Source organism: Andrographis paniculata, unplaced genomic scaffold, assembly GCF_009805555.1.
Source record: "Andrographis paniculata isolate CXL003 unplaced genomic scaffold, ASM980555v1 Contig32END, whole genome shotgun sequence".
In the NCBI taxonomy this organism is placed as follows: domain Eukaryota; kingdom Viridiplantae; phylum Streptophyta; class Magnoliopsida; order Lamiales; family Acanthaceae; genus Andrographis; species Andrographis paniculata.
Window position 1 is genome coordinate 7,808,262 of NW_026137565.1, and position 27,161 is coordinate 7,835,422.

Here is a 27,161-nt window from a genome sequence, read left to right on the forward strand (position 1 = left end):
TAAATTATCAAGAATTCATCAATGTGCGGCCTGTTATGATCGAGAAGATTCATGTTCAACGAAATATATTTTCTCGACCGCACACATAATAGGGAGTAATTCATTCTTTTCTTTTTACATTTATACATTACTTTTATTTTAGCATCTTGCATATAGTATTAAGATTATATCTACGTCTCGGGCCTGCATGTATTAATTTTGTTTTTAAATTTTATACTAACTTATTTTTTAGTGTATTTAGTTTGTAGGTAAAGTTTATATGAACAGAATTCGCAAAAATTCAAGGTAAGCAATTTTAATATTATTTTTTTTTTTATTCTCATTCATACATATATTAATGTCTATTTTAAAATTTTTTTTTAGATGCATACGAGATAGAGTGGCCTGAAGATCGGACGACCGAAAATATAATATGGAGTAGTTCATATTTTTTCTTTTACATTTATGTATTTCATTATTTTAGCATCATGCATATAGTAATAAATTTATTTTTACGTTATGTTATGTTACGTGACTTGCATCTATTTATTTTTTAATAGTGTAAACAAAATCTTAAAATTTGTTTACATTACATATTTTTACTAATTTGACATTATTCATTTTTAAAAAAACATCACATCAAATTCTAAATTTTTATTTTTTCTCAAACTTTCGAAATTACAAAAACCTTAAAAAAAGAAAAAATCCTGTCTAAACAAAGCCTTAGTCAGGGAATTTATACACCTCTTTACACTCCCAATCTCATTTAGTTTTGGGTAATACCAATGAGAACATTAATTCATATTATAGACTATTAATTTTGACTAGAATAGTTCATATAGTAAAAAATATTTTTAAAATATATATGTTAAAAATTCTGAATAAGAAGTCAAGAACCACTAATTTAATAATGCAAAATGCCAACCCAAACATTTTTACACAATATTTATGTAATTTGGCATTATTCATTTTTTTTAAATAAAATATATATAACATCAAATATTTTTTTTTAACAAAATATACGTAAAATAATTTTTATTATTTTTAAAATTTTCAAATTTTTATTAAAAAAATAAAAAAATCTCACCTAAATGAAGCCTTATAAATCATGACAAAATGTCCTACCAATAATACCATAAAATATTGAATTTTAGTAGCCAAATAGAGAAATTTGAGACCTCAAACTCAAAGCCGAGACGTGGCTAGCCTAGCTAGGGCAATAAACCCGCCACTTCTACGAAACCACCTTCACACTCATTTTCTATTTTTTACTAACTTAAAAAAAAAAAAAAAAAAAAAAAAAAAAAATCAAAACCGAGTTGAAGAAGAGAAAAGAGAAGACACGCCCAACGAAAAACAAAAAGGTATGGTCGAATTCAATCATCCTATTTTATTTTATTTTTTATAAAAAAAAAAAAACCCAACAAACAGAGATTTAAAAAAAATTAAAATCCAAAATGCAGAACGTGATTACTGTTCCTCAACAACCCACTCTCTATTCTATACTCGTCCCACCATGCCCATCTACCACCCGTTCCTTTCTTACATACACAGACACACACATATATATATATACACATATATGTATAAATACTTGCTAGCTACGTACAGTCATCGACTTCAATTCCTAATTTCCTCCTTGGAAATCAAACCCCACCCCACCCAGCTAGCTGCCAAATCAAAATCAAGATTGAATACATGGGCAGCCTTCACAACGACGAGATGAAACCACACGCCGGAACGATGAAACCCCTCGACCCGGAGGAGTTCCGGCGGCAGGGACATTTAGTCATCGACTTTCTTGCAGACTATTACAAGAATGTCGACAAGTATCCTGTCCGCAGCCAAGTCGAGCCGGGATACCTCAAGAAAAGGATGCCCGATTCCGCACCCTACGACCCCGAACCAATCGAGACAATCCTCCGGGATGTCCAAAACGACATCGTTCCGGGGATTACTCACTGGCAGAGCCCCAATTACTTCGCCTACTTTCCCTCCAGCGGCAGCATTGCCGGATTCCTCGGGGAAATGCTCAGCACCGGATTCAACGTCGTCGGCTTTAACTGGATGTCATCGCCGGCGGCGACGGAGCTCGAGAGTATCGTAATGGATTGGCTAGGCAAGATGCTCAAGCTTCCGTCAGAGTTCTTGTTCTCCGGCGGCGGCGGAGGGGTTTTACAGGGCACCACCTGCGAGGCGATTCTGTGCACGCTGGTCGCCGCCAGGGATCGGATGCTGAAGAAAATCGGGAGGGAGAACATCAACAAGCTCGTCGTCTACGGGTCGGATCAGACCCACTCCGCCTTGCAGAAGGCGGCGCAGATCGCCGGAATAAACCCGAACAACTTCCGGGCCGTCGCCACCACGAAGGCGGACGCCTTCGGGCTGACGGCGGAGGCCCTCCGGGCGGCAATTAAATCCGACGTGGAATCTTCAGGGCTAGTGCCGCTGTTCCTATGCGCCACGATCGGAACGACGTCGTCCACCGCCGTCGACCCGCTTGGCCCGCTCTGCCACGTGGCGGAGGAGTACGGAATGTGGGTCCACGTGGACGCGGCGTACGCGGGCAGCGCCTGCATCTGCCCGGAGTATCGCCATTTCCTGGACGGCGTGGAGAAAGCCCATTCCTTCAGCTTCAACGCCCACAAGTGGTTCCTCACAACCTTGGACTGTTGCTGCCTCTGGGTGAAGGACCCGGGAGCCCTGATCCAGGCCCTCTCAACCTACCCAGAGTATCTCCGAAACAAAGCTTCCGAGTCGAAGCAGGTCGTGGACTACAAGGACTGGCAGATAACCCTCAGCCGCCGCTTCCGGTCGCTGAAGCTCTGGATGGTTCTCCGGAGCTACGGCGTCGCCAATCTCCGCAAGTTCTTGCGCAGCCACATCAAAATGGCCAAGAATTTCGAGGGCCTTATCGGGATGGACCGGCGGTTCGAGGTGGTGGTGCCGCGCAACTTCGCCACCGTCTGCTTCCGCGTGGTGGCGGCGGAGATGGAGATCGTCGACAGTTTCAATGCCAAGTTGCTGGAGAGTGTTAATGAGTCCGGGAAGGTTTACATGACCCACGCCGTGGTGGGCGGCGCCTACGTCATGCGGTTCGCCGTCGGGGCCAGCCTGACGGAGAACCGGCACGTGATTTTGGCGTGGAAGGAGGTCCAAGAACATGCGAATGCCCTGCTAACGAGTTCGTGATTCCTTGATTCCATGTCTGTCTGTCACAGCTAGCTACCTGCTATGTATGGTTCAAATGCAATTCAACACGTGTTTTGTTTTTAATTATTGTTTTTTGGTATGTAGCTAATCGTTTAGCATAGGTGAGAATTTTATGCACGTTTGTTTGTATAGAATTCTCAAATCCAAATGTTGATTGAAATTAAAATCAAATTACTTGGAATGATGCTCAGAATGGACTGACTTTCTTCGATTATGCTTATGCGCACCACCTAACCTTCCATCGCTTTTATTTTTATCAACCTTATAGAATCGATGGCCTATTATTTTTTGCTAGTGCGGACAGGATGCTAATCAATATTATACTGATTTAATTAATGTTAATTAGTTATCAGCATTATAGTTGATTCATTACATATCATTGGGAAGGCATCGTCAGCCCCTCTCCACGCAATCCGCCTAGCCCCCTCACATTATATATATGTATGTATATGTGTATGGGCTGCCGATCCCCTCCCACATATCACACTTGATGCATGACGCATACATCAATGCATGATTTGAAGTTGTCGACACATTTTTGACATTTAGCTTTAAATTTAGATTTATAATTAGTCATATACATTAAATTATGTTACATAATATTTTAACAAAAATGACATCATATACTCAGGGCGGACCTATCACACTCCACCCTGGGTTATGTTTTTTTGGTGGATTTATAAAAAATTTGGTTTAAATTTGATATTAAAACAATGTATAATATGATATTTTGTGAGAAAAAAAATATATTTTTTTCAAAAAAAATGTAGAGATTAAATAGTTATAACATAAGTTTCGATGCAAAAGAAACATACTTTTGATGATTTCCCACTTATGATTTAAAAATATATATGCGGACATAGTAAAAACAATAATTGGAATGAACAAAAATCTAAAAATGTATAAACTTTTTCCTTTTTTTTACTTTTTTTTTTTCTAATGAGAACCTATACTTATATAGTTATGTATCAATTACAAAATTTAAAAGAGAAAATAAAATTTTACAATAGTCCGCTATAAATAAAACTATTAGAAAAACGAATAGACATATTATTTTATTTATAAATAGATTACTATAAGTTTGAAAAATCAACCTTCATTGATCGAATTTAAATTTCGCAATGGCATGTAACAAAAATCTCTACAATATATGATACAATTGATTTTAGTGTTTTATTGATTAGTGTAACTATATAAGAGATTTTGACATTTTTGGGTAATTGAATGTTTGTAATTTAATAAAAATTAAAAAGTATTTGATATTAATTTATAATTATTTTTACTTGACAAAATAGTAAAAAATGATTTTAAATTGGAACGGAGAGAAAATATTATAAATGTAATTAACAAAACATGCTATTTTAATTCAAGAAATATATAGTAGTTCGTATATTGATTAGAACTAATTAATGCAGCAATTAGTCTTAATAAGTATTCTAAGCTTCTTCACCAAATGATCTTAATTACATTTTGCGACGATGAAGCTTCCAAGCAGCTGTACTAACAACCTTGAAGGGTGTGTTTGTTTGGGGGTTTGGATTTTTTGAGTTCGGATTTGAATAGTAAAAATTTTGGATTTGAATAATTGTATGATGTGATATAAATAGGGGTTGATGTGATGTTTTGAATGTAAAATTAATTTTTTAGTATAATATAAAAAATAAAAAATAGGTGTTTGATTTGATTTTTTGGGGGAAAAAAATTGGATGAATAGTAAGAATTTTACAAAATCTTGCAAACGAACACACCCGAAGTTTACAACAGCCAAACCTGCTCCCCAAGTGATTTCCCATCAATCTTGCACGAATATTTCAAAATCTTTTTGGCTTTTCAATAATAACATTTTACTAAATGGTAAGATTAATTTTCAAATAAAACTATATGAAAATTTATCTTATTTTTCAATAAAGTGTGTTACATTACTAATTCAAAATGTCTGGATCCAACACACATCCGTAAAGTTTTCTGCGACCTAACTGATTCAACAACCCAGCTACAAAATAATAATAATAAAAAATTCTACAAGTCAAAAATATGATTAGTCAAATGTTTCATCGTATCTATTACTATTAAAAAAAAAGAAACAAACTTTCGGATACCATTTAGTGTGAAAATGAAAAGTTTGGATGCACAAATTATTGACTTGACTATCAATTTTCTTTAACACAACAACCTCCGAGTGACAGGTTAGTTTATTACAGAGGAAGAATATTCATTCCGTAATGTTGTTGTACTTGTACGACATCATCGTTGACAAAACAAAACGGAAGCTACACTTAGTACCAATTTTTAAGTAGTAGCATCCGCCCAGCTGCGCACGTGAGCCCTCTTTGAAAAGAACATCTATATTATACCAGGAATTTTGGGTGTGTTTGTTTGAGTGCTTGGATTTTAAGTTGGGATTTGAATAGTAAAAATTTTGAATTTAAATAGTTATATGATGTGATATAAATAGACGTTGATGTGATATTTTGAATGTAAAATTTATTTTTATTATAATATAAAAAATAAAAGATAGGTGTTTGATTTGATGTTTTTTTAGGAAAAAAATAGGATAAATAGTGGAAATCTAATCCAATCCCCCAAACAAACACATAATTTATAAGATTTTTTATAAAAATATATTATTAACATTTTAAATATAATATTATATTAAAATATTGATTTAAAATTTAATACTATTTAAATTTAAATATAAATCAATATTTTTAATTTCAAATCAAAATTAATAAATAAACCCTTGATATAACATCTATAGATGTACCTTTTTTTCTTTTTTCTTTTCTTTTTTCTTTTTGCAAAGAATAGTCGATAGTGTAAATTCAAATTCATTTTTATCAAAAAATAATGACATCACACATAACTTTATATTGAATATAAATTGTCAATTTTACAATATAACCATATATTATAATCACACAAATTGTCATTCAAATCTTGTTAAAAAAAAAAAGAGAGAAAAATAAAACATGTTCATCTTAAGAGGATATTTGCATAATTAGTACTTGCTCCCTTCATTCATACTCTACTAAATATGTTTGGGCCAAGATTAATAAATAATAATATTTTATTTTATTGATAACGGTAAAATCTGCAATTGCTACTAAACAAGTGCGTTCTAGTTAAACCTCAAGTAAAACCTAATAATCTATAAATTAAGTTTGACAAAACAAGTACACTAGGCGATGTAAAAATAGAGTAGATAAAAAGTAAATTAAATGTATTATCAAAACTTTATTAAATAATTGATAAAAAAAAATAATAAATAGAAAAAAATGACAAATTGATTATTATTTATAAATATGAATAATAAAGTTATGGATAAATAAAATTATTTATTATAAATAGATTATGTATTAAATAAAAAAAAAAAGAAAAAAAGTCGTATTTATCATGGATAGAAAAAGTAATTGTAATTGTCATAAATAAAATAGATATTTCACTCATTTTTAATAAAATATAATGGTGAATAACATAATTCACCTAAATACGATATGCCAATATTTTCTCCATTGACGCCTCCCCTTTTACTCACCAAACATTCAAATTCAATTGCTGAATGTTAGATGGCACCTCCACAACTTTATACAGCACTCGAGACGAAGAAACTCTATGAGGTGTGTGTAGTCTCTTGCACTGTATGTTGATTATTATTATTATTATTATTAGAATAAAGTATATAACACCACCTCTTGTATTTTAATATAAATATACAAAATACATCTGTTTTATTTATTGCATGAATTTATTGATGTTAAATTAAAGTTTCCATATAATATGTTTTCTATCCAAATATGATATTGGATGGTAAACACATAAAAATAAAATACCTTAAATAGTATTTATTAAATAAAATAAATAAATTATCAACCATGCATGTGATTGTTTTTACAAATAGTTATCTCATTTTTACAAAAAAATAAATAAAATAAAAAATTTATCAGTTATTTATTTTATTCAAATAAGATTAAGATATTTTCACTTATGAAACTTGCATAATCTAGTATGTGTTTACACCATAAATAAAAATAGATAATAAAAAGACACTCTTAAGAAAGACAGATGAAGAGAAGATCAACAGTAAAGCTGGCACAAACTCAATGCTACATATATCAACAGAATCTCTTACAGTGACCAGTGTAGGAACAAACCTGGACAAGATAGCCTGAACTGTAGACACATCCAACTTGCATGCATGCAGAGAACATGTCTACTTACCTGATTCAACTATGAAACTAACTTCACAATTTCAACTCTAATTACTTTGTTGCATCGAGATTTTGCAAAAAGCACCTATAATTCAAGCGATAACAAGATAAGAAGAACAAAGATTATACACAAATTCGCTTTATAATTTGGGACAGGCCAATGTAGATATTACTGATGTGAATCTAGCTAATCATTCCAAGAGCATGGAATTTGGTATTTATTAGTGATGAAAATAAAGTTTACAAATAAGTGGAAGTTTGAGGTAAAAATTAGTTAGGAGAAGAGTTTAATTTGTTTGTAATGATTTTTATGCATTTTACATACAGACAAGGGCATAATATTTAGCAAAATGGCTGAGCTCTACTGTAAATTAGTATCCCAAGTTGTCTATGACAGCATTACACTTACTACTGGGCGTCCGAATTGTGCTTTGTGTTGTGGCTCTTTCAAGAGTTTCTCTGCATTAGCAACTGTGAAATGATAAAAGCCAATGGACCCATGAAGCCTATCCAGTTGCTCATACCTGCAGAATATTTATGGAATTGGAGTTGAAGAATGGTGTTAAAATTTGGAAACATGGCGGTATCAGTGCAATTGATACAAAACTCAGTAGCACTTTTAGTCAACATATAAGATACTACAAAAATTAGAATGGTTTCCATATTCATTGACGATCCAACTCCTAGGAAGTGTCAAAGTGCAATAAGCACCTGAATAAAATTATTCTCTACATTCACTGTCCAGCAAATCCTGTGTTTCATACAACAGTTACAATCTCAGAAAACTTCAAATTGCAAGAATATTTATAGATTCAATGCATACAATGGGTCATCGCAATAGCATGTTAATTACCATATTAAAAATTTAACATGCATACTCTAAATCTAATTTGTCTTCTTCAAGATTTGGTATAGCAGTTTTAGGCAATGAAAGAAACTAAGGCCAGACATGCCAACTAGATGTATTCAATGGGAAAAGAAAATGAAGGGCAGTACATCTTATGGAAAGGATTCACCATCCAGAAGCTGATTTTAATTGACCAAGACATGGTTATGGATAAGACAATCACTTGAAATATGTTGAGTAAAAAGAGAAGGTGACACACTCAATTATGTTCGAGTTCGTGCCTTCATGAGACACACATCAACTGATCACTTCAAGACCAGATGAATCCCTCTACTCGATTATCCTTTTATCACTGGTTTTAAACCTCATGACAAAACCTTACACCATGAGGCTCCAATATGCAGTGAATAAATAGAGACCCGGTAAAAATGTCAGAGAAATTCATTGCAACTTTTCCCCAGTGACGAAAAAATGAACAAAATATAAGTACGTTCACATTGTATTACATTTGCAGAAGCATCTCTCAAAGGAATTTTTTTGTATTGAGTTTTCAGAGGCCCGTGTTGATGGAAGATAGAAAGCTGCAACAGATACTAAGTGTAGATTATTTATATCCGTTCTGACAAACAATTAAGTAACAACTCACTTAATTACACTTCAAACAAATAATGCCATCTATACTTCAAAAGCCCGCAACTCACACTTGATACGCCTAAGCATCATACCCATACTAAACTGCAGTCTACATCATTCTACAAAATTAGGTTCACCACTAAGGGTGTGTTTGTTTGAGGGATTTGTTTGGATTTCCATTATTCATCCTATTTTCCCCCCTCCCCCCAAAATATCAAATCAAACACCTATTTTTCATTTTTTATATTATACTAAAAATCAATTTTACATTCAAAACATCACATCAACACCTATTTATATCACATCATACAACTATTCAAATTCAAAAATTTTTACTATTCAAATCCCAACTCAAAATCCAAACCCTCAGACAAACACACCCTAAGAGCATCTCCAACCATGCTTTATATCAGGCGTTCCAACACCATTTTTGCCGCCGAGCTGCTCCAATCCAGCGTCATTCCCAGCACCAAATTTAGAGTTTGCTACAGCGCAACACCATTTTTTATGTTGCACTTTAGCAAAAGCTAATTTTTTTTTTAATTATAAATTTAATTTTTATTTTTTAAATTTAATTTTTTTTAAATTTTATTTTAAATTATAAAAATAAAAAGTTGATTAAAATAATAGAAAAAATTGAATATTAAATAACAGTAAAAAAATAGAATTATGGTTGGAGTAAAATTATCCGTATATTTCGAGTTAAAACGGGATAAGGAGATGATGGGTCGCCAAATCCAACGCTTTAAGGCGTTGTTTTATTTTTATTTTTTTAAAAATTTTTAAAATTATAAATTTGATTTTTAAATTTAATTTTTATTTTTTAATTTTTTTTTTAAATTTTATTTCTAAATTATAAAAATAAAAAATTATTTAAAATAATAAAAAAAATTGAATATTCGAACAATAATATTGAAAAATAGAGCTATGATTGCAGTAAAATTTGAAGTTAAAAATGGATATACGGAGTTGATGGATTGAAAATGGCCTTTCAGAAACCAAGCGTTGGCAAAATGTTCAACCACCAACAGCACTCTAAATCACAAAACTATAAATATTTCGACGTATTCCATCAAAATGAACTTGGATTTCTAGTTTTAAAGCACTGACTATATTCTTAAGTTGTGGCCCATTCAAGAGCCCCAAGAGGTCCTTACATGAGGAAAACGCATTTGAAGATTGAAGCAGTGTAACCTTAATGTAGATAACAAGCGAAAGCTAGACACTTGTCACAAAGCATATGATAAATTCAACTTACATACAGTAGATCATACATCTGAAAAAGAGACGCAGGGAGTTCCGTCGGAGTAGAGAAGGAACTGCCGTCTTCGCCGGACGATTTTCTAGCGAAACAAATCGCGTCGGCCGGGACGGTCCTCCGTTGGAATTTAAATATCCATTCTAGGCTGCTTTCTGGGCTTTTGTTATTAGTATGGGCTTAGGGTTTTTCTTCTTTAATATGTTTGGCCCAATATTTAAAATGGCCCAATTAAAAGTAAGCGGTTTAATATCTGTCTCATTGATCTCGACCGTATATAAGGGATTCAGACAATGGCGGCAAAAAACACATCCGGCGGGAATGGAGAATCGCGTCTAAAATTTTCGGTTGGCGGGGAAGCAAAAGATTCAAATTCGCACCGTCAATCGGAAATACACGCAGCAGCTGTATATTCACTCTCCATTAAGCAGGGAGAGTAGAAGAACAGTGGCGGTGGAGGAGTCTTGCGACGGGAAATATGGCGGACACATCGCATCTCGAAAGAATGGGAAGAGAGCTGAAGTGCCCTATATGGTACTTTTTCCGATTGGCTTCTTTGATTCTTTTAGGAATTTGTAAAGTATGTGTAGATCTTCATTTGTTACGTATTTGTTTCTGTCAACAGTTTGAGTCTCTTGAATTCGGCTGTTTCATTGTCGTGCAATCACGTATTTTGCAAGTAAGTTTTATCGTTTGGTCGTATTTCTTATATCAGTATCCGTAGAATCCTGTGTATCCTAGGGCTTAACCCACCGTCTTCCATCTATTTTTAACTCATGCAGTTCGTGTATCGAAAAATCGATGAAAGCAGCATCTAATTGTCCTGTTTGCAAAGTTCCATTCAGGCGTAGAGGTAATTGCATCATTATGTTATTTTATTTTTCGGATGCGTCAACCAACCCAAGTGTTCCATCTATTCTATCCAGGAACATCTTCAATAGTCTAACGAAGTGGGGATTGATTTATTTCAGTCTCTGCAAGCATTCACCTTCTGGAATGCAAAATGATATATTGGGGATTGGTACTTTCATGTTTTTATGCAGAAATTCGGCCGGCGCAACATATGGATAACTTGGTCAGTGTTTATAAGAGCATGGAAGTGGCATCTGGAGTCAATATTTTCGTCACTCAAAATGCAGATTCCACCAAAGCATCTGGTAACAATTTACAGCTGTAAAGAACTAGTTCCTGCATTAGTTGAAGTTGAAAAGATAATAAAAATCAATTATAGTCACTCCATGTATTTGTTTGTAGGCATTTTCTGAAAAATGATAAAGCGTGTTGTGAATATGGAGATGAATTGACTAAGCATAGAATGAGTAGTTCATAATTATTACACTATTAGAGATTACTCCAGTTACCTGATTTTATTTATTTTATCAAAGCCAAGCAACATCGTTCTAACTTCTCATTGTAAGCTTATTGACATGTGAATTATAGTTATTTTTTACTTTATGCATGAATGCAGATGAGCGAACTGGTATCAACAATTGTGAGGCCAAAGATGTTGTGCAAGCTGGTCATAATAGGAGTCAGCAAAAGGGATTGAAAGGTGCAGTGAAGACTAACAAGAGGCCAGCTGGTTCAAATAGCAATAAGCCGTCATTTCCAACAAAGAAACGGGTTCAGGTGCCACAATGTTCAGACGCCAATACCCAAACGGACCCTGAAAAGCTGGAAGGTGGAATCCATGAAACTGAGAGACAAAAGCCTGAGAAATGCCCTGTATTACAAAGAGACATGTCTTGTAGAGTTGAAAATGGAGTGACTGTTTTCTCTCCATTTTTCTGGTTGAGAGATGAAGAGGATTTAGAGAAATCAAGTCAGCATTCTGATGATAACCAATTGTTGCATACTCCACCAAATGCTCCTTGCTTCAGTGACATCAAAGATTCTGATGATGAGGATACTAGTAAAAGAAGTGATGTCAAAGATTCTGAGGATGAGGATATTAGTACAAGATCAGAAGTAAGTTCATAGATTCGGTTCATTACTGTCTGTAATTCATTGTCACCCATCTAACCTAGTCAACTATGATTGTGTCTTTTAAGCTTTGCTAATGATTAACTGATTTCTGATCTTCTGTGTGAAGAGAGTGATGTTTATTTTTCTTCTCCACAGAGACAAATTGTTTCACCGACAAGGGCACAATTTATTGATAGTGAGATGTTTGATTGGACACAAAGGCCTTGCTCACCTGAACTCTGTTATAGCCCCCCAGCAATGCAGCAGGTATTTTTACAGTGAACTATAAATGTGAAAGTTATGCTCTTCTATTCTATCCTGTTTCGTATCAAGCTTTTAAATTATATATGTTTCTGCAGAATGATTATGCCGCTGAGCAGGAAACTCTAAAGAAGGCAGAGGCTACTCTGATGGAAACAGCACCAGGTTCAAAGCAATGTGCGAAAAACAGAAAAAGTCTCAGTATGAAAACAACTCATGAAGCTCCTGAAGCAAAAAATATGAAGAGAACATCCACAAATGATTCCGAGAATGCAACTAAGATCAGGAAAGACAAGAGACGAAAAAAGACTATGAGTGAGGTCACTGTGCCACTTATTAATCCAGACATGGTAAGAAATCAAGATACAAGAGAGAGCAAAGAAGAAAACTCAACGATTTTGAGGGAAAAACCCCAAGAAAGCAAAAAAGTATGTTCTGCAGCCAACATTAATGAAAGATGTGGACCTCATCTACACCAGCGGTCAGAGCCTCAGCCAAATGGCAATGAAGCTGCTTCAGTTTTTGGTTCTCCTTCTGTAAATCTTCAAAAGAGCAATGAAGGAAGCAGCAACTCTGAGAAAAGTGATAAAAGAAGCAACACAAAGATAACACGCTCGCAGCCCTTAAAAACTGGTAGAGAAATTGCTTTAAAGTTTCAAACTAGCTACATTCACTTAAATTCAGACCAGCATGATGAGTTTATGATTTCTATTTTCTACAATGAATGCTAATTTGATGGTGTTGAACTATGACAATGGTCTTTCAGATAAACACATTAAAAGAAGCCTTGAAGAAAATAGCACGAAAACCTCAAGCTCTTTGAAGAAAGTGAAGTTCTCTGTAGAAGGCAACTGTGATAGCACCCCTGTAATTGCTAGTACTTGTGGTGAAATAAGAGATCAGACATCAGAAGAAAGTCAAGGTGCCATAAATCAAAAGAGGATGAAAGTTCCAGCGAAAAAGGGCAAACCATCCAACTCCTTAGATGGAAGTGTGTTGGTTAGATGCCATACTTCTCCCAGCACAATTTGCTGTGCTTTCTGCCAATCTAGCGAAGAAACTGAGGTATATTTATCTTGAAAGTTTATTTATTTATTCTCTATGCTCTAGTTGCCTTGTTCATGCTAGATTTTGGCAGATATCTAAGCTAATGTTTCCTTTAATTCCTTATTTGGGTTCCTCTGTGGATGGAAAACCAATACTCTAGGCTTCAGGGAGCTTGGTTCAGTATGTTAATGGAAAACTAGTGGAAGACAATCATAGTGCCAAAACAGAGGGCATACATGTGCATAAATACTGTGCTGAATGGTATGTTTGTTATTTACTTTTTGAATAAGTTGCTTTATAAAGTTTATTAAGATGACACTCTTTTATTATGAGGGTAACATAAAAATTCTGCAATTTGATAAGTTTTTATGTGAAAGACGTGAACATGATAATAGGAGAAAACTGATTAACTAGCTTCTATTTTGTAGGGCTCCTAATGTGTATTTTGAGGATGATAGTATCATCAACCTTGAAACTGAATTATCTAGAAGTCGAAGAATTACGTGCTCTTGCTGTGGAACTAAAGGGGCTGCACTTGGATGCTATGAAAAGAGCTGCCGTAAGAGCTTTCATGTTACTTGTGCTAGGCTGACTCCAGAATGTAGATGGGATTATGTAAGTTTGTGATTGTAGCTGCATTTTTGAATACAAATTAGCAAACCAAACTAAATATTGTCTTCTTACCACATGGAACAGGAACACTTTGTAATGCTATGCCCGGTTCATGCTTCCTGCCAGCTTCCAGGTGAGATGTCTCAGTCTCAGTCAAGGCAGCAAAAAAATTCTGCTGTTAAAAGGTTTGTACAGTTTTCTTTGCTCAAAGAATGGTCACTGGCTTTTTGTAGTCGTTTAGATTAAATTTTATTCACTGAGACATGATTGTATATGTGACTTTGGTGTGCAGAAAACCTGTTGTTCAGATCCATCAAGTGAAATCCACTGATGACTGCAAGCACGATTCCACTTTGCACTGGAAATCTCAGAAAAAGCTCAAGAACTTGATTCTTTGTTCTTCAGGTCTCACAGCTGCAGAGAAGGTAATCATAATATAGTTTTTGTTCATTATTTTCGTTTTTTCTTTTTTCGTTTTTTCTGTTTTGGGGTAATAGAAAGAAAGGCCACATTTCTTAGAATTTTTTTGTGGTGGAACTACAGGAGATTGTCACTGAGTTTACAAAGCTTTCCGGAGTAACTATAATAAAGAATTGGGATACAAGTGTCACACATGTAATTGCATCTACTGACGAGAATGGAGCATGCAGAAGGACACTCAAATTTCTAATGGGTGTGCTGGAAGGAAAATGGATTTTGAATGTTCAATGTGAGTATTTATCTATCTATATTCTTCCATTAGCGCAAAGAGAAGTTTCTAAAAGTTTGTCATTCTATGCGAATATTGTGATTTACATTATTTTTTTGCCCAATGCAGGGATTAAGGCTTGCATGGCAGCTGGAGAATTAGTTGATGAGGAATGTTTTGAAATATCAGTTGATATTCATGGAATCAGAGATGGACCCAAGCTGGGAAGATTAAGACATCTAAACAAGGTATTGCATAATTGAATCTGTCTTAATAGAATCCAAATTTCTCATGAAATCACTCTTTATACAATTGCAATGAAATTTCATCTACGCTGCTACGTTCCTGTTATGTGTTTCCTAATTTATTTGGACTTCCGTTCCATCTTTTTTGTGGCTTGCAGCAACCAAAGCTTTTTGAAGGATGCACTGTATACTTCATGGGCGACTTCGAACCTTCATATAAAGGTTATCTTCATAATCTTGTGATTGCCGGAGGAGGAAAAGTCCTGAACAGGAAACCTGTTGCCAAAGATGAGACAAGTGCATTAAACAAATCCCTTGCTGCAACAACATTTGTCATTTACAGCGTTGAGGTTCCTGATCAGCACAACCCATCATCAATTCTGAAGCAGCGGCGCTCACAAGCTGAGGCTGTTGCGAGTTCTGCCGGAGCTGTTGTTGCAACCAATTCATGGATTCTGAACTCCATTTCTGGGTGCAGGTTGCAGGAAATTTGTGGGTGAGAATGTGTTTCTTGACCACCTTTGATTTTGTTACTATCCAGTAATGGCTTCTTACAAAGGGGGATGATTTATTAGTCTCTAATGCCAAATACTTACATTCAAAACAAATGCAATTATGCTATGTTCTGATACTAGTCACTATGTTGTCTAAATTTGAGTTGGAGCACATTAGTCCAATATGATTTAAATTTTATATATCTATATTTGTAGTCAGGGAATCATGATTGCAATATTCTTAATATCCAAATGTTGCAAGATATTATATACGGACAATTGTTGCACTGAAACCTTAATGCTCATATTGGATAAAAAGATTAGGGTTTTGGTAATTTTTTTATTCGTTATGTTTTAAAATGTAAATGCATACTGGTGCATGTTTCTGTGATCATTTTATAGAATTTGTAATATCGAAATATTTTTACCAATTTTATAGAAACTCTTGCTTACAGGCACAGGGCTGTTTTTTTAGAGCATATAGGATAAGATTTCCTATTATTTATTATCAATGGATTTGAAATAAAAGTGTACAAATTTTGTTATATTTCACAGTTTTAGATATGTTTTCTACTTTTTTATTAATCAGAAAAGTGTCATTAAAGAAACATGTTTAAAATATTAAAAGTACTGAAATAATAAGTATGAAAAAGGATGTACACAATCCAAAAAGTTATTTACAGAAAGAATTGTTACTTTTTTTTTTATCTTTTTTATAGCTCAGTAATATGCATATCTACAAATAGATTTTTTGGATTATTGATCATTCAGAATCAAATGAGACTATCAATGAAATTGCCAAATTGTTCCTCTTATGGATATGCATAATCCACACTCATTACATCAAGATCTTTTCCTCTGGAAAACATGATCTTGCCCACCACATACTGTGTATATATGATATATATATATATATATATATATCTGTGTATGCATGTTTCAAATATATTCCCACCAAGAAATCAAGTTACGTTGCAGTAACTCTTTCCCCCAACTTTTGCAGGCGATCATAATTGAGTGAAAAACCTTGATAAGGTATTGCACTCCCAAAATCTTGCACAGTATTGATGGCTTTCTTTAATTCTTGGTTTTCAATATTGCATGATACAACCATTGATTGATATTTAAACAAGACTGACTGCATGGAGTAATGCTAAAGCTAGGCATGCTCCATCCTTATTTATAAACTATATGTTTCTTTGATTACTGAAAAAATACCCAAACATGAATTTTCATTTCTTGGCAGGGTTGACGTCGAAAAGGAAGCTCGAAGAAAAGAATGACTCAGCACGTAGATTTGGACAGAAAGATACACGGGCTGGTGGTGGATGACAATCCCCTCATCCGAAGAGTCCACAGCGCAATTCTGAATAGGCATGGACTGGAAACCGATTCTGCGGAGAATGGAAAAGTAGCTGTCGACCTATTCCTCTCCGGCAAGAAATATGACCTGGTGGTTATGGACATGGAGATGCCTGTCATGGATGGAATCCAGGTTACATATACATTCATAAATACATAAAACCTTCTATGGAAGCATTAAATAACAAGATTTACCGATGATTGTTGTGTTGTTCAAAATAGGCAACCGAGAGGCTTAGAGCCATGGGAGTGAAGAGCATGATAATTGGGGTGACAGCACGTGGCCTGGATTCGGAGAAAGAGGCATTCATTAGGGCTGGGCTGGATAAATGCTGGGAGAAACCTTTGAATGTAGAGCTTCTAAATGCAGCCCTGAATGAACTTACTATGAAAGTGTAATAGATGACTGTATGCGTGAAAAACATATCTAATAGCCATATGTAATGAAGCTCCGATCTGTAGTAATTACGACTATACATAAAACTAAGAGAATGTTGGTGTAATTCTAGAAGAAGGCAGTATTATGAATGATTAGATATTCCAAAGTATATTCACGTGTGCACATCATAGCAACAGCCAAATTTGGAAGAAAAACATTTCTAATCCAGTACTGCAGCTTAACTAGGCCCGAGAGTTTTAAGGAAAGGAAGGGTAAAACTTTTGTAACCTTGTTTTCTTTGTATACCATTTTCTTGGGTAAAGTCGCTCCATCACCATTTACACTTCACCAATACGATATGGTGGTTGATTTTCTGCCAATATTCTGAGAGCAGCAGCCTCATTTACCACTAGCACCATTCCAATACCCATATTGAATGTTCAACTCATTTCTGCATCTTCAATTCTTCCAGTCTTCACAGATATTCACCAAGAAAGATAGGTAACTTTTGTTTTTACAGGGGTGATTTAATTAACTAACAGTAAATATAAAGATAGTGAATTCTGACCTCTTGAATCCATTTAAAAATCGGAGGAACCATCCAAGAGTTCTTGTATATGAGAACTCCAAGGCCCTTCGGTAAGACACGGGGTAAATTATCAGTAAAACCACCACCAGTGATGTGGGCGATCCCTTTCACACCACCTTTGCCAATAAAGTTCAGAACATACAAGATGGATGGCATGGGAATTAGTAAATATGGAGCAAAGTGCATAGTAATGGTCAATAGCAACCATTGTAAACAAACAAAGGCCTGGAGAACATATAGTGTTACAGTAGGTGCCATCACAGCTTCGCCTAGAGTAACAGATGAACCTGGAAGACTATCTTTCAAGGAATGGCCACTTTGAATGAGGACCCTGGGGAAAACAACAAAGGAATAATAGTGTGTAGCAAGATTCAGTAAATTTATGCAGTGACAAAGGGCAATTCCCACAAAGACATTTGAGACCTTCTAACAAGAGAAAATCCATTTGAATTCACGCCGCTGGATGGCAGGCCAATATATAAATCACCATGCCCCATGTTTTTCCCATCAATAACTAAGTCCTTTTTCACAATGCTGACAGCAAAACCACTTAGATCATACTCGCCATCGGCCTAAAACTTGGGCATCTCTGCAGTATGAGAGGGTCAGTGGAATTCATCAACTTCCAATGAAGCTAAACAAGCATAGTTTTTAAAACATATATAAGACAATTCTTAAGAAATCGTATAAATTATCCATTTTTCCAGATGCAAGCAGAGTTAAGATTTACTAAATTATAGGAAAAATAAAAAAGAAGAGAAGATCATGCAAACTTTCAAAATCAAATAACTGAATGATTAAGATTGATGGTTCATTGCTGCTCGTAAACATTAGAAGTAAAATACCTTAACACATGCTCTGCAAAAACTGAAATTCTTCATACTTTGTCATTTACTGCAAAGCACGTAGAATTAAAAGGCAGCCACATATACCTCTCCCCCTAGAAGAGCTCCGTCAGATTGCTGGCAACCATCAATTATGCCTTTAATGTCCTGTGTTAGTAAATGAAAAGTTTATTGAACATTTCTCATCATTTTAAAAATGGTGAAATAACACTTCATGATGTAGAAATGTAGGGACAGATGTAACAGCATCTTTTCTGCAACATCAAGATAGATAGTGGCAAAGTAATCAACGAAAAACAAAGGCTTTGCCCCAGGTGTGATTATGTCATTTATACTCATGGCAACCTGATTAAAACTTCCAATTAGCAGCAAGCGTGCTATTAAGAAAATCAGTCCAAAGGAATACAAACTTTACCAAATCAATGCCTATGGTGTCATAGATTCCAGTCTCAAAAGCAAGTTAAGCTTTGTTCCACTTGATTTCTGATACCACTGCTCGACGTTGAAAGCACAAGACTTTGTTTCTCAATTCCTCTTCCACCTTCGACCGCTTGCATGCAATTATTGGACAAGAATTGCACTCCATTGATCGAATAACTTGTACGGAGCTTCGGAAAGGTCAAATCAAACACATTCTTGATGCATTGGGATAGTTCAATATTTGCTCTGCAGGACGTATACATCCTGCCTGTAGATGGTATAAACAAGAATCAATAAAGGAAATCAGTATCATGTTGAGTACGTAATTGAAAAAAAGCATATGCAAAATGGAAAGCCAAAGAAACGCAAGCAAAATCGAAATCTATCTGAAAACAAAAACTACTTCTTAGGCAGAATTCGACAGAAACATTCAATATAACATAAGACAGGAAGAAAATTTTCAATTGGTGTTTCAAAACGCATATTGAAGCTTGCAGACAGTCTCTAAGATTAGATTAGGAAGAATTCAATGGGAGCTTAAGAAGCACCTGGTATTGAAGATTTCCTTAGAGAGTCGTAATCGTTCAAGGAGACGATGCCGGAGAAGGAGGCGATGGCGAAAGCGCCCGCCCTTTCTCTTCTTTATTACACTATTAAATGAAGGTAAGATATGAGTATATTTTTATTGGGTGTTTGATTGGAGTGGTTATTTTTAAAGAAAATATTAATATATTATAAATATATGTTGATATTTTATAAAATTCGTCAAATTTATTTATTTATTTATTTTTCGATAAATTTATCGAAAAAGTGAAAAAATATATATTTAATTATTGTCACACTTTAATTATATTCTGTATGATTGTGGTAGTATATAATTAACTTTTTCAACATAATATAAAAAATACTACTGTACTAAAAAAAATTTCATGCTAAATAAAAAAGCTTTAGATAAATTTTTAAATTTTTAAATTTTTAATTTTTCATTTTAATTTGTACAAATTAAATTTTTCATTTTTTCAAAAAAATATAATTTTCAATTAAATATGATATGTATATACTTATATTTACTTTAATTTGCATGCACAATTCAAATAAAAAATTTATTCGCATAAGTAAGAATATTATAAAAATAATTTTAAATTCAATGACTTAGCATTATTGTAATATTAAGTTTGTTTGTTTGATATTTTTATTTCAATACTATACCCAATTTATATTTATATAGTTAATATTTAATATAAAATATTAATTTTTATATTATATATACTTATTTTTTATAGTATATAAAAAAATATGAATCTAAATACTAAATAAACAAACTCATTGTCATATTAGACATATATAAATAATACTCTCTCCGTCCAACATACTTAGATACAGTATTTTATTTTATATACTTAGATACAGTATTTTATTTTATAAAAAAATGTAATTAGTAGATAATTAAGAATATATTAGTAAAAATAATTATCCTATAATATAAATAATTATAAATTAAGATTAAAATAACTAATTAGTTTAATTAAAATTAAATATATATATATATATATTAAAAAGTTTAAAATGAAATTAAACTGACATGGAATGTGAGACGGATATAAACGGCAACGTGCATATTGTATGTGGGAAGGAGAGAGTAAAATGGTTATACTCCATCCGTTCTATTGAAAGGTTGTTATTTTTTATTTTCGTCGATTCTAAAACAAAGTTACTATTTATTAATTTAGTAACTGTACTGCCTATTTAATATAATAAATACACTTTCAACTTACACTATATTACACAAATATTACACAAATGTCATTATTTTTATATTACACCGCGGTACTTTCGTCTTTTCACTACAATATATTATAATACTAATATTTAAAAATTTACTTGCAAAAAATAAACGAGAACCTTGTTTCGGACTAAAGGAATATGTAACTTGGAGTGAATATAAAATAATTTATATATAAATTACCAAGAAATAATTTTGAATATGGCATACATAAATGATTTAATTGTAATTTGCTTTTTGGGTTTAGTTTGCAGGCTATTCAAGTTTTAAATTTGGTCGAGATTATTCAATGTGTACTTTCGAGTACCGACTGACATATTATAAAAATAAAAAAAATAAAAAATTGATTTAAAAATAATACTTTTTATAGTAAAAAATAAATAAATAAATAAATCACATTGAGGACCGAGCCCGGTAATTTGAATAAAAAAGAAAGACACAAGGCAGAATATGGTGGTGAGTCCGACTATGCACTGAGACACAGACGCCACTGGGGAAGAAAGGAACACCCGAAACAGAGAGAACACATAAAGAAAGAAAAAAGCTTTAATCACTTGCAAGAAACGCTTGATTCTTCTCCACTCCTGCCTTAAATAGAATAGAATGCTTCAACTCTGATTCAATTCAGTCTTTTAATAAGTCTCCAGCTGAATAATCACCACAGCTCTCTCCGTCGCCATCTTCACACTATGAGAAAGAGAAGCCCGGCGGCGCTGGTCATCTTCAACCTCATAGCTTTCACATTCCTCGGTACGATCCTCCAATTCCATCTATCATTCTAGCTGCATGTGAATCACCATTTTGCAATCTAATAATATATATATATATATGCTGTAATGGTGCACGCATTTTGCAGCCAAAAATCCAGTCTTGGCGATGGCGATGGTGCAGGAGAAGACAGAAATAGGGGGAGGCGTTTCTCCGCCGGAAGGCAACAGCACATTCGTCGGCGGCACGACCTGGTGCGTGGCGCGGGCGAGCTCGCCGCCGGCGGATCTGCAGGTGGCCCTGGACTGGGCGTGCGGTAAGGGCCAGGCAGACTGCCGAGCCATCCGGGCCGGTGGGCCCTGCTTCGAGCCCGACACCCTCATCGCCCATGCCTCCTTCGCCTTCAACAGCTACTACCAGCAGAATGGCAACTCCGACATCGCCTGCTACTTCGGGGGCACTGCTGCCCTAACTCGAAATGATCCCAGTGAGTCGTCACCTACCTCTGTGCATAGAACTAGTTCATGATCACCATACTAATTCATTAATTTCCAAAATGCTGATTTCAGGTTATTCAAGATGCATGTTTTCCACTTCAGAGTAAGTAGTTCGTGACACTACAACAGCTAGCCACTCTTTTAAGCTAATTAATGTCATTAATTTGTGATTTGTCTGTCTGTCTGTTTGATATATTCATGATCAGGTCTATAAAGGCTTCTTCTGCAGCTTCAAATGGGGAAGCAAGCAGCAGAACATGGTGGAATATTGCTGTAATTCTGCTGGCTCTACTTCTGAAAAGATGACCACTTTAGTTCTTCTGCCTAAATAATTATTCACTTCAACTTTTGTATGCAATGAATATATATATAATGTATGCCCGCGCTTTGCTTTATCTATTTTATTTGATTAGGGTTGTTAGTTGTAAAAATTTTGCGCAAGTATTCCTTGCTCTCTTACTAATTCAAGAACCATTGGCGTAGTAACAAAAAAGGAAACTCATGTTTCTTCTTTGATTTCCCTTTCTAACGTCTACACTGGTCAAGAAATTAAGTCAATAAATTTAGCTCTACCGAGATGAGTGTGCTGATCTGATCAGCTTCGAGGAGAACGAGAATCCTCTTGTAATTTGTATTTTCGAAAATAAATTGATTTGACTTGACTGGGAATATATACGTATATACATACGTACATACATACATACATGATACATGAACGTACATGGCTAGATATGCATGATGCATGTATAGCTACCTACATACCTACCTTTAACTTTTTTTAAGAGCGTATGTCTCTTTCTTATTGGCCAAAGCAGGCTTTAGTACGGACCGCGTAACAGCAGATCACAACTCCCCCAACGCAGGCCCGCTATTATATGTTGTACCACAGCGTACCACCACGCGTAGCGCGGCACTGAACTTACACTCACCTGCTGTATATCCATTGATACGATACGAGATCATGTGGACATGACAGATGGACCAATTAAGACCAGTTCACGCAATCATCCAAATCTTATCCAACTGGGCTCGCCCAATACTGCAGTGCCACCTCAGCAACAAGGTATCCAACGCCAGCCACCAAGTCTGCGATTTACAGACCACATTTCCGTTCTTCACCACAGGTTTATAGCAATTCAATCCATTCCAATCTGCAGATTCTGATCACCACTCCTTCCTTCAATGGCCACTGCAGCAGTGACGACTTCCCTCCCACAATTCAATGGGCTCAGACCCAATCTCCATTCATCATTCTCTCCTGCCAAAACCTTGGTTAGTATCGCCATTTCTGCATCAGCTCTGGTTTCTGTACTCCGACTGACTGGGCTTAATTTCTGGTGTGTTGATTAGGTTGCCATGCCGGTGCGGCGGCGAGGCCAGGGAGCTTTGGGAGCTCGCTGCGACTACTTTGGCTCGCCCACTAACTTGGTAGCTGTACCTCATGATTTGATATATTCTTGCCTCTTTCAAGCTCTGTAATGACGTGAAATATGGTTTGGGTTCTCTGGTTCAGATCATGGTAACTTCGACGACCCTGATGCTGTTCGCGGGTCGGTTCGGGTTGGCTCCGTCGGCGAACCGGAAGGCGACGGCCGGGCTGAAGCTTGAAGCGAGGGATTCGGGTCTGCAGACGGGCGACCCGGCCGGGTTCACGCTGGCGGATACACTCGCTTGTGGAGTTGTGGGCCACATTATTGGGGTTGGGGTTGTGTTGGGACTTAAGAACATCGGTGTTATTTAAATTTTTGTTTTTTATTTTTTTTATGTTGATGGTATATATAATAATATGATGAATTGTACCTCATGCTTATTATTCCTGCTTTGACACTGGGAAATGAAATACAAAACTGAACATGGCAACTGATGCAATGGAGTGGTAAAGAAAATTAAATCAAAGTTACAGAGTCTATGTTCTATCAATATCTAAGAGTGCAAAATTGCAAATAACATCAGAAGAGGAGATTAAATCAGTTCACATTCAAAAGTTTCAAATGGCAGAGGAGCCAGAAGAATGTACATAGCCACATTACAGTCACTCAAATCCCATATTCTGCTGCAGTTTGTGTATCTTCTTCGCAGGCATTGTTCAAAACCTCCTCGAAGCTCCGCGCAGAAGCACTCGAATACGCCATCAGCGCCTGAAACACCTTCGGCAAACCTGTTTGCAGGTTGCTATGAATCATGCCTCTCGTCAATTTAACACAGCTCTCGAATTTGGCCTTTTCGTCGTTCACCAACCTCCTCATCGACTCCACTTTGGCTCGCTTCATCACCAACGGGTGTTTCGAAGTCGCATCTTCGAGAAATGAACTTCCTGCAAACTTCATCTCCATTTCTGAAAGTAAGTCAGCCTCCCTCTCCAATTTCCTCGCAACCTTTTCCGATCTTTTGCGCGCATTCACTTCTTCTTGCTGCTGCGTAACGATCATGTGTACACCTGATAGCAGACTTTTAATGGCGTCGGACACCATCTGTCGAAACAAACAAACGAGCTCTAATTAACCACAATACAGTAGCGATAAGTGTTACAATGTTATGACAGTTCGAAAACCATACTTTATCAGGGGCTTTATCAAGTTCTTGGAGCCATTTTTCCACGGCTATGCGCAGCTTCGAAGATTGACCTGTCTCCGAATTGCCATTAACTTCAAGGCAGTCGGTAAGTTTGGTCCATTGGCGGAGGGTCCTTACATACTCGCGCTGAAATTTAACTAGCCGGCAGAAGCTGTCGTACCATGACGCTACTTCCCTTTGCAGCTGCGCTGCGGCCTGCTGATGGTACTCAGTCGTAGGTTCCGCGTTCTGTTGATCCGTCAGGCAACTCAGTTGCTGCGAAATGTGGTTCTGGACTTGATGGCAACGATTCATCGTTTGCCATGTGTGCATCAATCTGAGAATACGCAACACAAAACAGCAGGTTAATTACGAGCAATGCAACCATGGTTTCAATTTACAAGAATGCTCATTTATACCCTGAAGCTAATGCAATCAACTGAGGATGCAGCTCCTGGTTCATCACCATCAATATCGTCGAACAAGACCTGCCTATCGATTCCTGCAACGATAAGATGTAAGATTGCAGACTATCAAGCGCTGAGCGTGTCTTCTCCACCTTGCCCCAATCGTGCTCCTCCTCTTGCCTCTGCAGCAGCAACGTTTTTCTCGCAAACTCCACCTTCGATGTCTCCTCCTCCTACAAAAGAGACAATGTAAGTATTTATTTGGCGAATTAATTACGAAAGTTTGTTTCTTTACTTTAACATCCTTGTAGAGTTTCTGTTCCTCCGAGTATAGTTTCTGCAGTGTGATGCAGTGTGCTCCCGGTTTACATGGATCGCTCGACACAGAGGGGCTTCCAGTTTCTCTAGCGAAGTGTAGTGACTTCGAAGACCAACTCCACGTCAAGGCGCTGAAAACTTTCGCCGAATTGCTTCTCTTCCCTGCATCATTTTATTTACAGGTACGTTCAGCTCCATTAATGAAGCTGCAGCTACAATATAAATAGAATGAACATTATTACTCTTGCTCTCCTTGATGCTCTGGTAGAGGAAAGTGCCGCCGGTGGCGTCCATGTCGATGAAAACAGCTATATCCTTAACCACGCCAGATGCTTTGAGAAAATACTCATCCACATCCTTTATTACACTGGCTAATGTCTTCTTGCTCCACACAACCATCGCCATGTCCGAAGAAGAGTCTTTTGTGTGGGAACTCATCATCGATGCACTGTCGTCGACAAGCTCGACACTTTGATGCTGGCGATCAATGTCGTCGGCGGCTGGAATAGAGTCGTCGTTTTCGTCGACGAATTCAGAGTTCGTATCGATCCAATTCTCCTCGTCATCCTCGTCTTGATCCACTGTTTCGCTGTTTCTTCCACATTGCAAAGATGCAGAGCCAAAAGGGTCCCAATATTCCCAAGAAGATGTAGGAACTGGAGGGGGTGGAGTATGGCCCCCTTCTTCGTTTAATTCGATGATTTCTTCTTCTTCTTCAACTTCCGGTGCAGTTGAGGGGCGTTTGTCGTCTTCAAACTTCCTCCTCAAGTCAGGGCTGAAGTTGGGCGGCGGCGGCGGCGATGGCGGCAAAGGGAGAGACGGCGACGGCGGGAATCCGGCGACGCGGGAAGTGGTGTTGTCCTCAAGCTCCAAAGATTCAGACTCAGTGAACTGTCTTAAGGTCACTCCAGTATTCCTTAATGATCTCAAATACGCTAATTGTGCATCTGCAAATTCTTTCCTATACCCCAACAGCTGCTTCGCCAGTCTCTTCCTGTCCTTGCAGATCCTCACTCTCTCTTCTTTGTCGATTCTTGAGGCTACACAACCCATTCCTTCAACACAGTTACAGATTATGTGGGCAGGTAATTAATTAGTTTATTTATTGCAATCTCCCCTTCTTCATGTATGTATGGTTCTTTTTATACAGATTCAGACACCTGGAAGAAGACAAATGAAGCTAGGACCATACAAAATCTGCCGAGCTCATAAACCAAGAATGCTTTCAAGAAAAAAAGTAAAAATAGAAAAACTAAAAACCCTCTAGAGATAAGACAAACACACCTTGCAGTTTTGGCAAACCATAGATCAGAAAAAAGATGAGTCGTGACACAAATGATGCATGAAATGCCCTCTCTTGAGCTCCATTTCCCTTCCTCTGTTAAACCTCAGAATAATTTTTAAGAAAAATAAAATAACTTAAAGGACATACAACAGAGGAACAATTAATGGCTGACACAGTGCCCTCATAAACAACAACAGACCTCTCAACAATGCCCAGAAGATTTTTGAGAGAAAAGGAAATGCTAATGGTGAATGTAGAGGAAGAAGAATTTTGAATGCTGAAATCAGCCTCGAAAGGTTGAGTGTGTTTTGTTTATTTATTCAGTGGGGCTTTCTCCATGGAAAGAGGAACATCAAGAAAAAAACCAATGTGGGATTTGATGGAAAGGCTAAAAGAACAAGGAAGAGCTCGAGACCCAATACCAAGAATCCAAAGCAACGAGAGTATGGTCCTAATTAATTGTCTGCAACAATGTTATAACTAACATTACATTAAATAGAATAGCTGCTTGAATTATTTTGTTGGTACTTATTCAATTATCATCATTCAAATGTTGATTGCTCCT

General features: G+C 36.1%; 7 protein-coding genes and 1 long non-coding RNA gene across 10 annotated transcripts; 5 read left to right on the forward strand and 3 right to left on the reverse strand.

The window, feature by feature from the left end:
- Nucleotides 1-1,598: 1,598 nt before the first annotated feature.
- LOC127247165 (tyrosine decarboxylase-like) lies at nucleotides 1,599-3,376 on the forward strand. The gene has a single exon (XM_051268901.1). The coding sequence runs from the start codon at nucleotides 1,678-1,680 to the stop codon at nucleotides 3,169-3,171; it is 1,494 nt and encodes a 497-aa protein (XP_051124858.1). The 5' UTR covers nucleotides 1,599-1,677; the 3' UTR covers nucleotides 3,172-3,376.
- Nucleotides 3,377-7,279: 3,903 nt separating this feature from the next.
- Nucleotides 7,280-10,261, reverse strand: LOC127247179 (uncharacterized). The gene is made up of 3 exons (XR_007837826.1): nucleotides 10,139-10,261; nucleotides 7,810-7,924; nucleotides 7,280-7,485 (listed from the first exon to the last, which is right to left on the reverse strand). It is a non-coding gene; the product is annotated as an uncharacterized LOC127247179 (long non-coding RNA).
- A 196-nt stretch (nucleotides 10,262-10,457) lies between these two features.
- LOC127247670 (protein BREAST CANCER SUSCEPTIBILITY 1 homolog) lies at nucleotides 10,458-16,471 on the forward strand. Its single transcript, XM_051269628.1, has 16 exons — nucleotides 10,458-10,672; nucleotides 10,764-10,817; nucleotides 10,921-10,991; nucleotides 11,182-11,295; nucleotides 11,607-12,106; nucleotides 12,260-12,370; nucleotides 12,463-12,997; nucleotides 13,131-13,429; nucleotides 13,572-13,672; nucleotides 13,840-14,026; nucleotides 14,108-14,208; nucleotides 14,316-14,448; nucleotides 14,567-14,732; nucleotides 14,841-14,959; nucleotides 15,115-15,452; nucleotides 16,454-16,471. Exons 1-16 carry the CDS (start codon nucleotides 10,617-10,619, stop codon nucleotides 16,461-16,463), a joined length of 2,895 nt encoding a protein of 964 aa, XP_051125585.1. The 5' UTR covers nucleotides 10,458-10,616; the 3' UTR covers nucleotides 16,464-16,471.
- A 129-nt stretch (nucleotides 16,472-16,600) lies between these two features.
- On the forward strand, nucleotides 16,601-17,211 carry LOC127247425 (two-component response regulator 24-like). The gene is made up of 3 exons (XM_051269253.1): nucleotides 16,601-16,613; nucleotides 16,713-16,945; nucleotides 17,035-17,211. The coding sequence occupies exons 1-3, from the start codon at nucleotides 16,601-16,603 to the stop codon at nucleotides 17,209-17,211; spliced, it is 423 nt and encodes a 140-aa protein (XP_051125210.1).
- A 420-nt stretch (nucleotides 17,212-17,631) lies between these two features.
- On the reverse strand, nucleotides 17,632-19,211 carry LOC127247427 (phosphoribosylformylglycinamidine cyclo-ligase, chloroplastic/mitochondrial-like). Its single transcript, XM_051269254.1, has 5 exons — nucleotides 19,116-19,211; nucleotides 18,713-18,772; nucleotides 18,204-18,352; nucleotides 17,760-18,111; nucleotides 17,632-17,664 (listed from the first exon to the last, which is right to left on the reverse strand). Exons 1-5 carry the CDS (start codon nucleotides 19,209-19,211, stop codon nucleotides 17,632-17,634), a joined length of 690 nt encoding a protein of 229 aa, XP_051125211.1.
- A 2,083-nt stretch (nucleotides 19,212-21,294) lies between these two features.
- LOC127247910 (glucan endo-1,3-beta-glucosidase 13-like) lies at nucleotides 21,295-23,005 on the forward strand. Of its 2 annotated transcripts, XM_051269996.1 has the most exons (5): nucleotides 21,295-21,578; nucleotides 21,685-22,023; nucleotides 22,106-22,136; nucleotides 22,240-22,306; nucleotides 22,849-23,005. In XM_051269996.1, exons 1-5 carry the CDS (start codon nucleotides 21,518-21,520, stop codon nucleotides 22,867-22,869), a joined length of 519 nt encoding a protein of 172 aa, XP_051125953.1. In that variant the 5' UTR covers nucleotides 21,295-21,517; the 3' UTR covers nucleotides 22,870-23,005. The 2 variants fall into 2 exon arrangements, with proteins under 2 accessions (XP_051125953.1, XP_051125952.1); XM_051269995.1 differs by lacking the exon at nucleotides 22,849-23,005 and having other exon boundaries at nucleotides 22,240-22,661.
- Nucleotides 23,006-23,137: 132 nt separating this feature from the next.
- On the forward strand, nucleotides 23,138-23,897 carry LOC127247911 (photosystem I reaction center subunit psaK, chloroplastic). Its single transcript, XM_051269998.1, has 3 exons — nucleotides 23,138-23,305; nucleotides 23,384-23,461; nucleotides 23,547-23,897. Exons 1-3 carry the CDS (start codon nucleotides 23,216-23,218, stop codon nucleotides 23,772-23,774), a joined length of 396 nt encoding a protein of 131 aa, XP_051125955.1. The 5' UTR covers nucleotides 23,138-23,215; the 3' UTR covers nucleotides 23,775-23,897.
- Nucleotides 23,724-27,057, reverse strand: LOC127247909 (protein ALTERED PHOSPHATE STARVATION RESPONSE 1). Of its 2 annotated transcripts, none has more exons than XM_051269994.1 (6): nucleotides 26,596-27,057; nucleotides 25,554-26,366; nucleotides 25,289-25,473; nucleotides 25,006-25,226; nucleotides 24,590-24,923; nucleotides 23,724-24,504 (listed from the first exon to the last, which is right to left on the reverse strand). In XM_051269994.1, the coding sequence occupies exons 2-6, from the start codon at nucleotides 26,362-26,364 to the stop codon at nucleotides 24,070-24,072; spliced, it is 1,986 nt and encodes a 661-aa protein (XP_051125951.1). In that variant the 5' UTR covers nucleotides 26,365-26,366; nucleotides 26,596-27,057; the 3' UTR covers nucleotides 23,724-24,069. The 2 variants fall into 2 exon arrangements, with proteins under 2 accessions (XP_051125951.1, XP_051125950.1); XM_051269993.1 differs by having other exon boundaries at nucleotides 25,554-26,471.
- Between the last annotated feature and the right edge of the window lie 104 nt (nucleotides 27,058-27,161).

Bases quoted from the DNA above. Each gene is read 5' to 3' on its own strand.
- LOC127247427 (XM_051269254.1), bottom strand. From the start codon at position 19,211: ATGGAGTGCAATTCTTGTCCAATAATTGCATGCAAGCGGTCGAAGGTG. The intron at 18,112-18,203 runs GTCTCAAATGTC...TGTTTTCCCCAG, and splicing joins GGATTTTCTCTTGTTAGAAG to GGTCCTCATTCAAAGTGGCC. The intron at 17,665-17,759 runs GTCAGAATTCAC...ATATCTGTGAAG, and splicing joins TTTTTAAATGGATTCAAGAG to ACTGGAAGAATTGAAGATGC.
- LOC127247909 (XM_051269994.1), bottom strand. From the start codon at position 26,364: ATGGGTTGTGTAGCCTCAAGAATCGACAAAGAAGAGAGAGTGAGGATC. The intron at 25,474-25,553 runs GTAATAATGTTC...AAAATGATGCAG, and splicing joins GAGCATCAAGGAGAGCAAGA to GGAAGAGAAGCAATTCGGCG. The intron at 24,924-25,005 runs GTATAAATGAGC...GCGTATTCTCAG, and splicing joins TTGATTGCATTAGCTTCAGG to ATTGATGCACACATGGCAAA.
- LOC127247425 (XM_051269253.1), top strand. The intron at 16,946-17,034 runs GTTACATATACA...TGTTCAAAATAG, and splicing joins CTGTCATGGATGGAATCCAG to GCAACCGAGAGGCTTAGAGC.
- LOC127247165 (XM_051268901.1), top strand. From the start codon at position 1,678: ATGGGCAGCCTTCACAACGACGAGATGAAACCACACGCCGGAACGATG.
- LOC127247910 (XM_051269995.1), top strand. From the start codon at position 21,518: ATGAGAAAGAGAAGCCCGGCGGCGCTGGTCATCTTCAACCTCATAGCT. The intron at 22,024-22,105 runs GTGAGTCGTCAC...TGCTGATTTCAG, and splicing joins CCTAACTCGAAATGATCCCA to GTTATTCAAGATGCATGTTT. The intron at 22,137-22,239 runs GTAAGTAGTTCG...ATTCATGATCAG, and splicing joins TGCATGTTTTCCACTTCAGA to GTCTATAAAGGCTTCTTCTG.
- LOC127247670 (XM_051269628.1), top strand. From the start codon at position 10,617: ATGGCGGACACATCGCATCTCGAAAGAATGGGAAGAGAGCTGAAGTGC. The intron at 10,992-11,181 runs GTAATTGCATCA...GTTTTTATGCAG, and splicing joins AGTTCCATTCAGGCGTAGAG to AAATTCGGCCGGCGCAACAT. The intron at 14,733-14,840 runs GTGAGTATTTAT...TGCCCAATGCAG, and splicing joins ATGGATTTTGAATGTTCAAT to GGATTAAGGCTTGCATGGCA.
- LOC127247911 (XM_051269998.1), top strand. From the start codon at position 23,216: ATGGCCACTGCAGCAGTGACGACTTCCCTCCCACAATTCAATGGGCTC. The intron at 23,306-23,383 runs GTTAGTATCGCC...TGTGTTGATTAG, and splicing joins TCTCTCCTGCCAAAACCTTG to GTTGCCATGCCGGTGCGGCG. The intron at 23,462-23,546 runs GTAGCTGTACCT...TCTCTGGTTCAG, and splicing joins TTGGCTCGCCCACTAACTTG to ATCATGGTAACTTCGACGAC.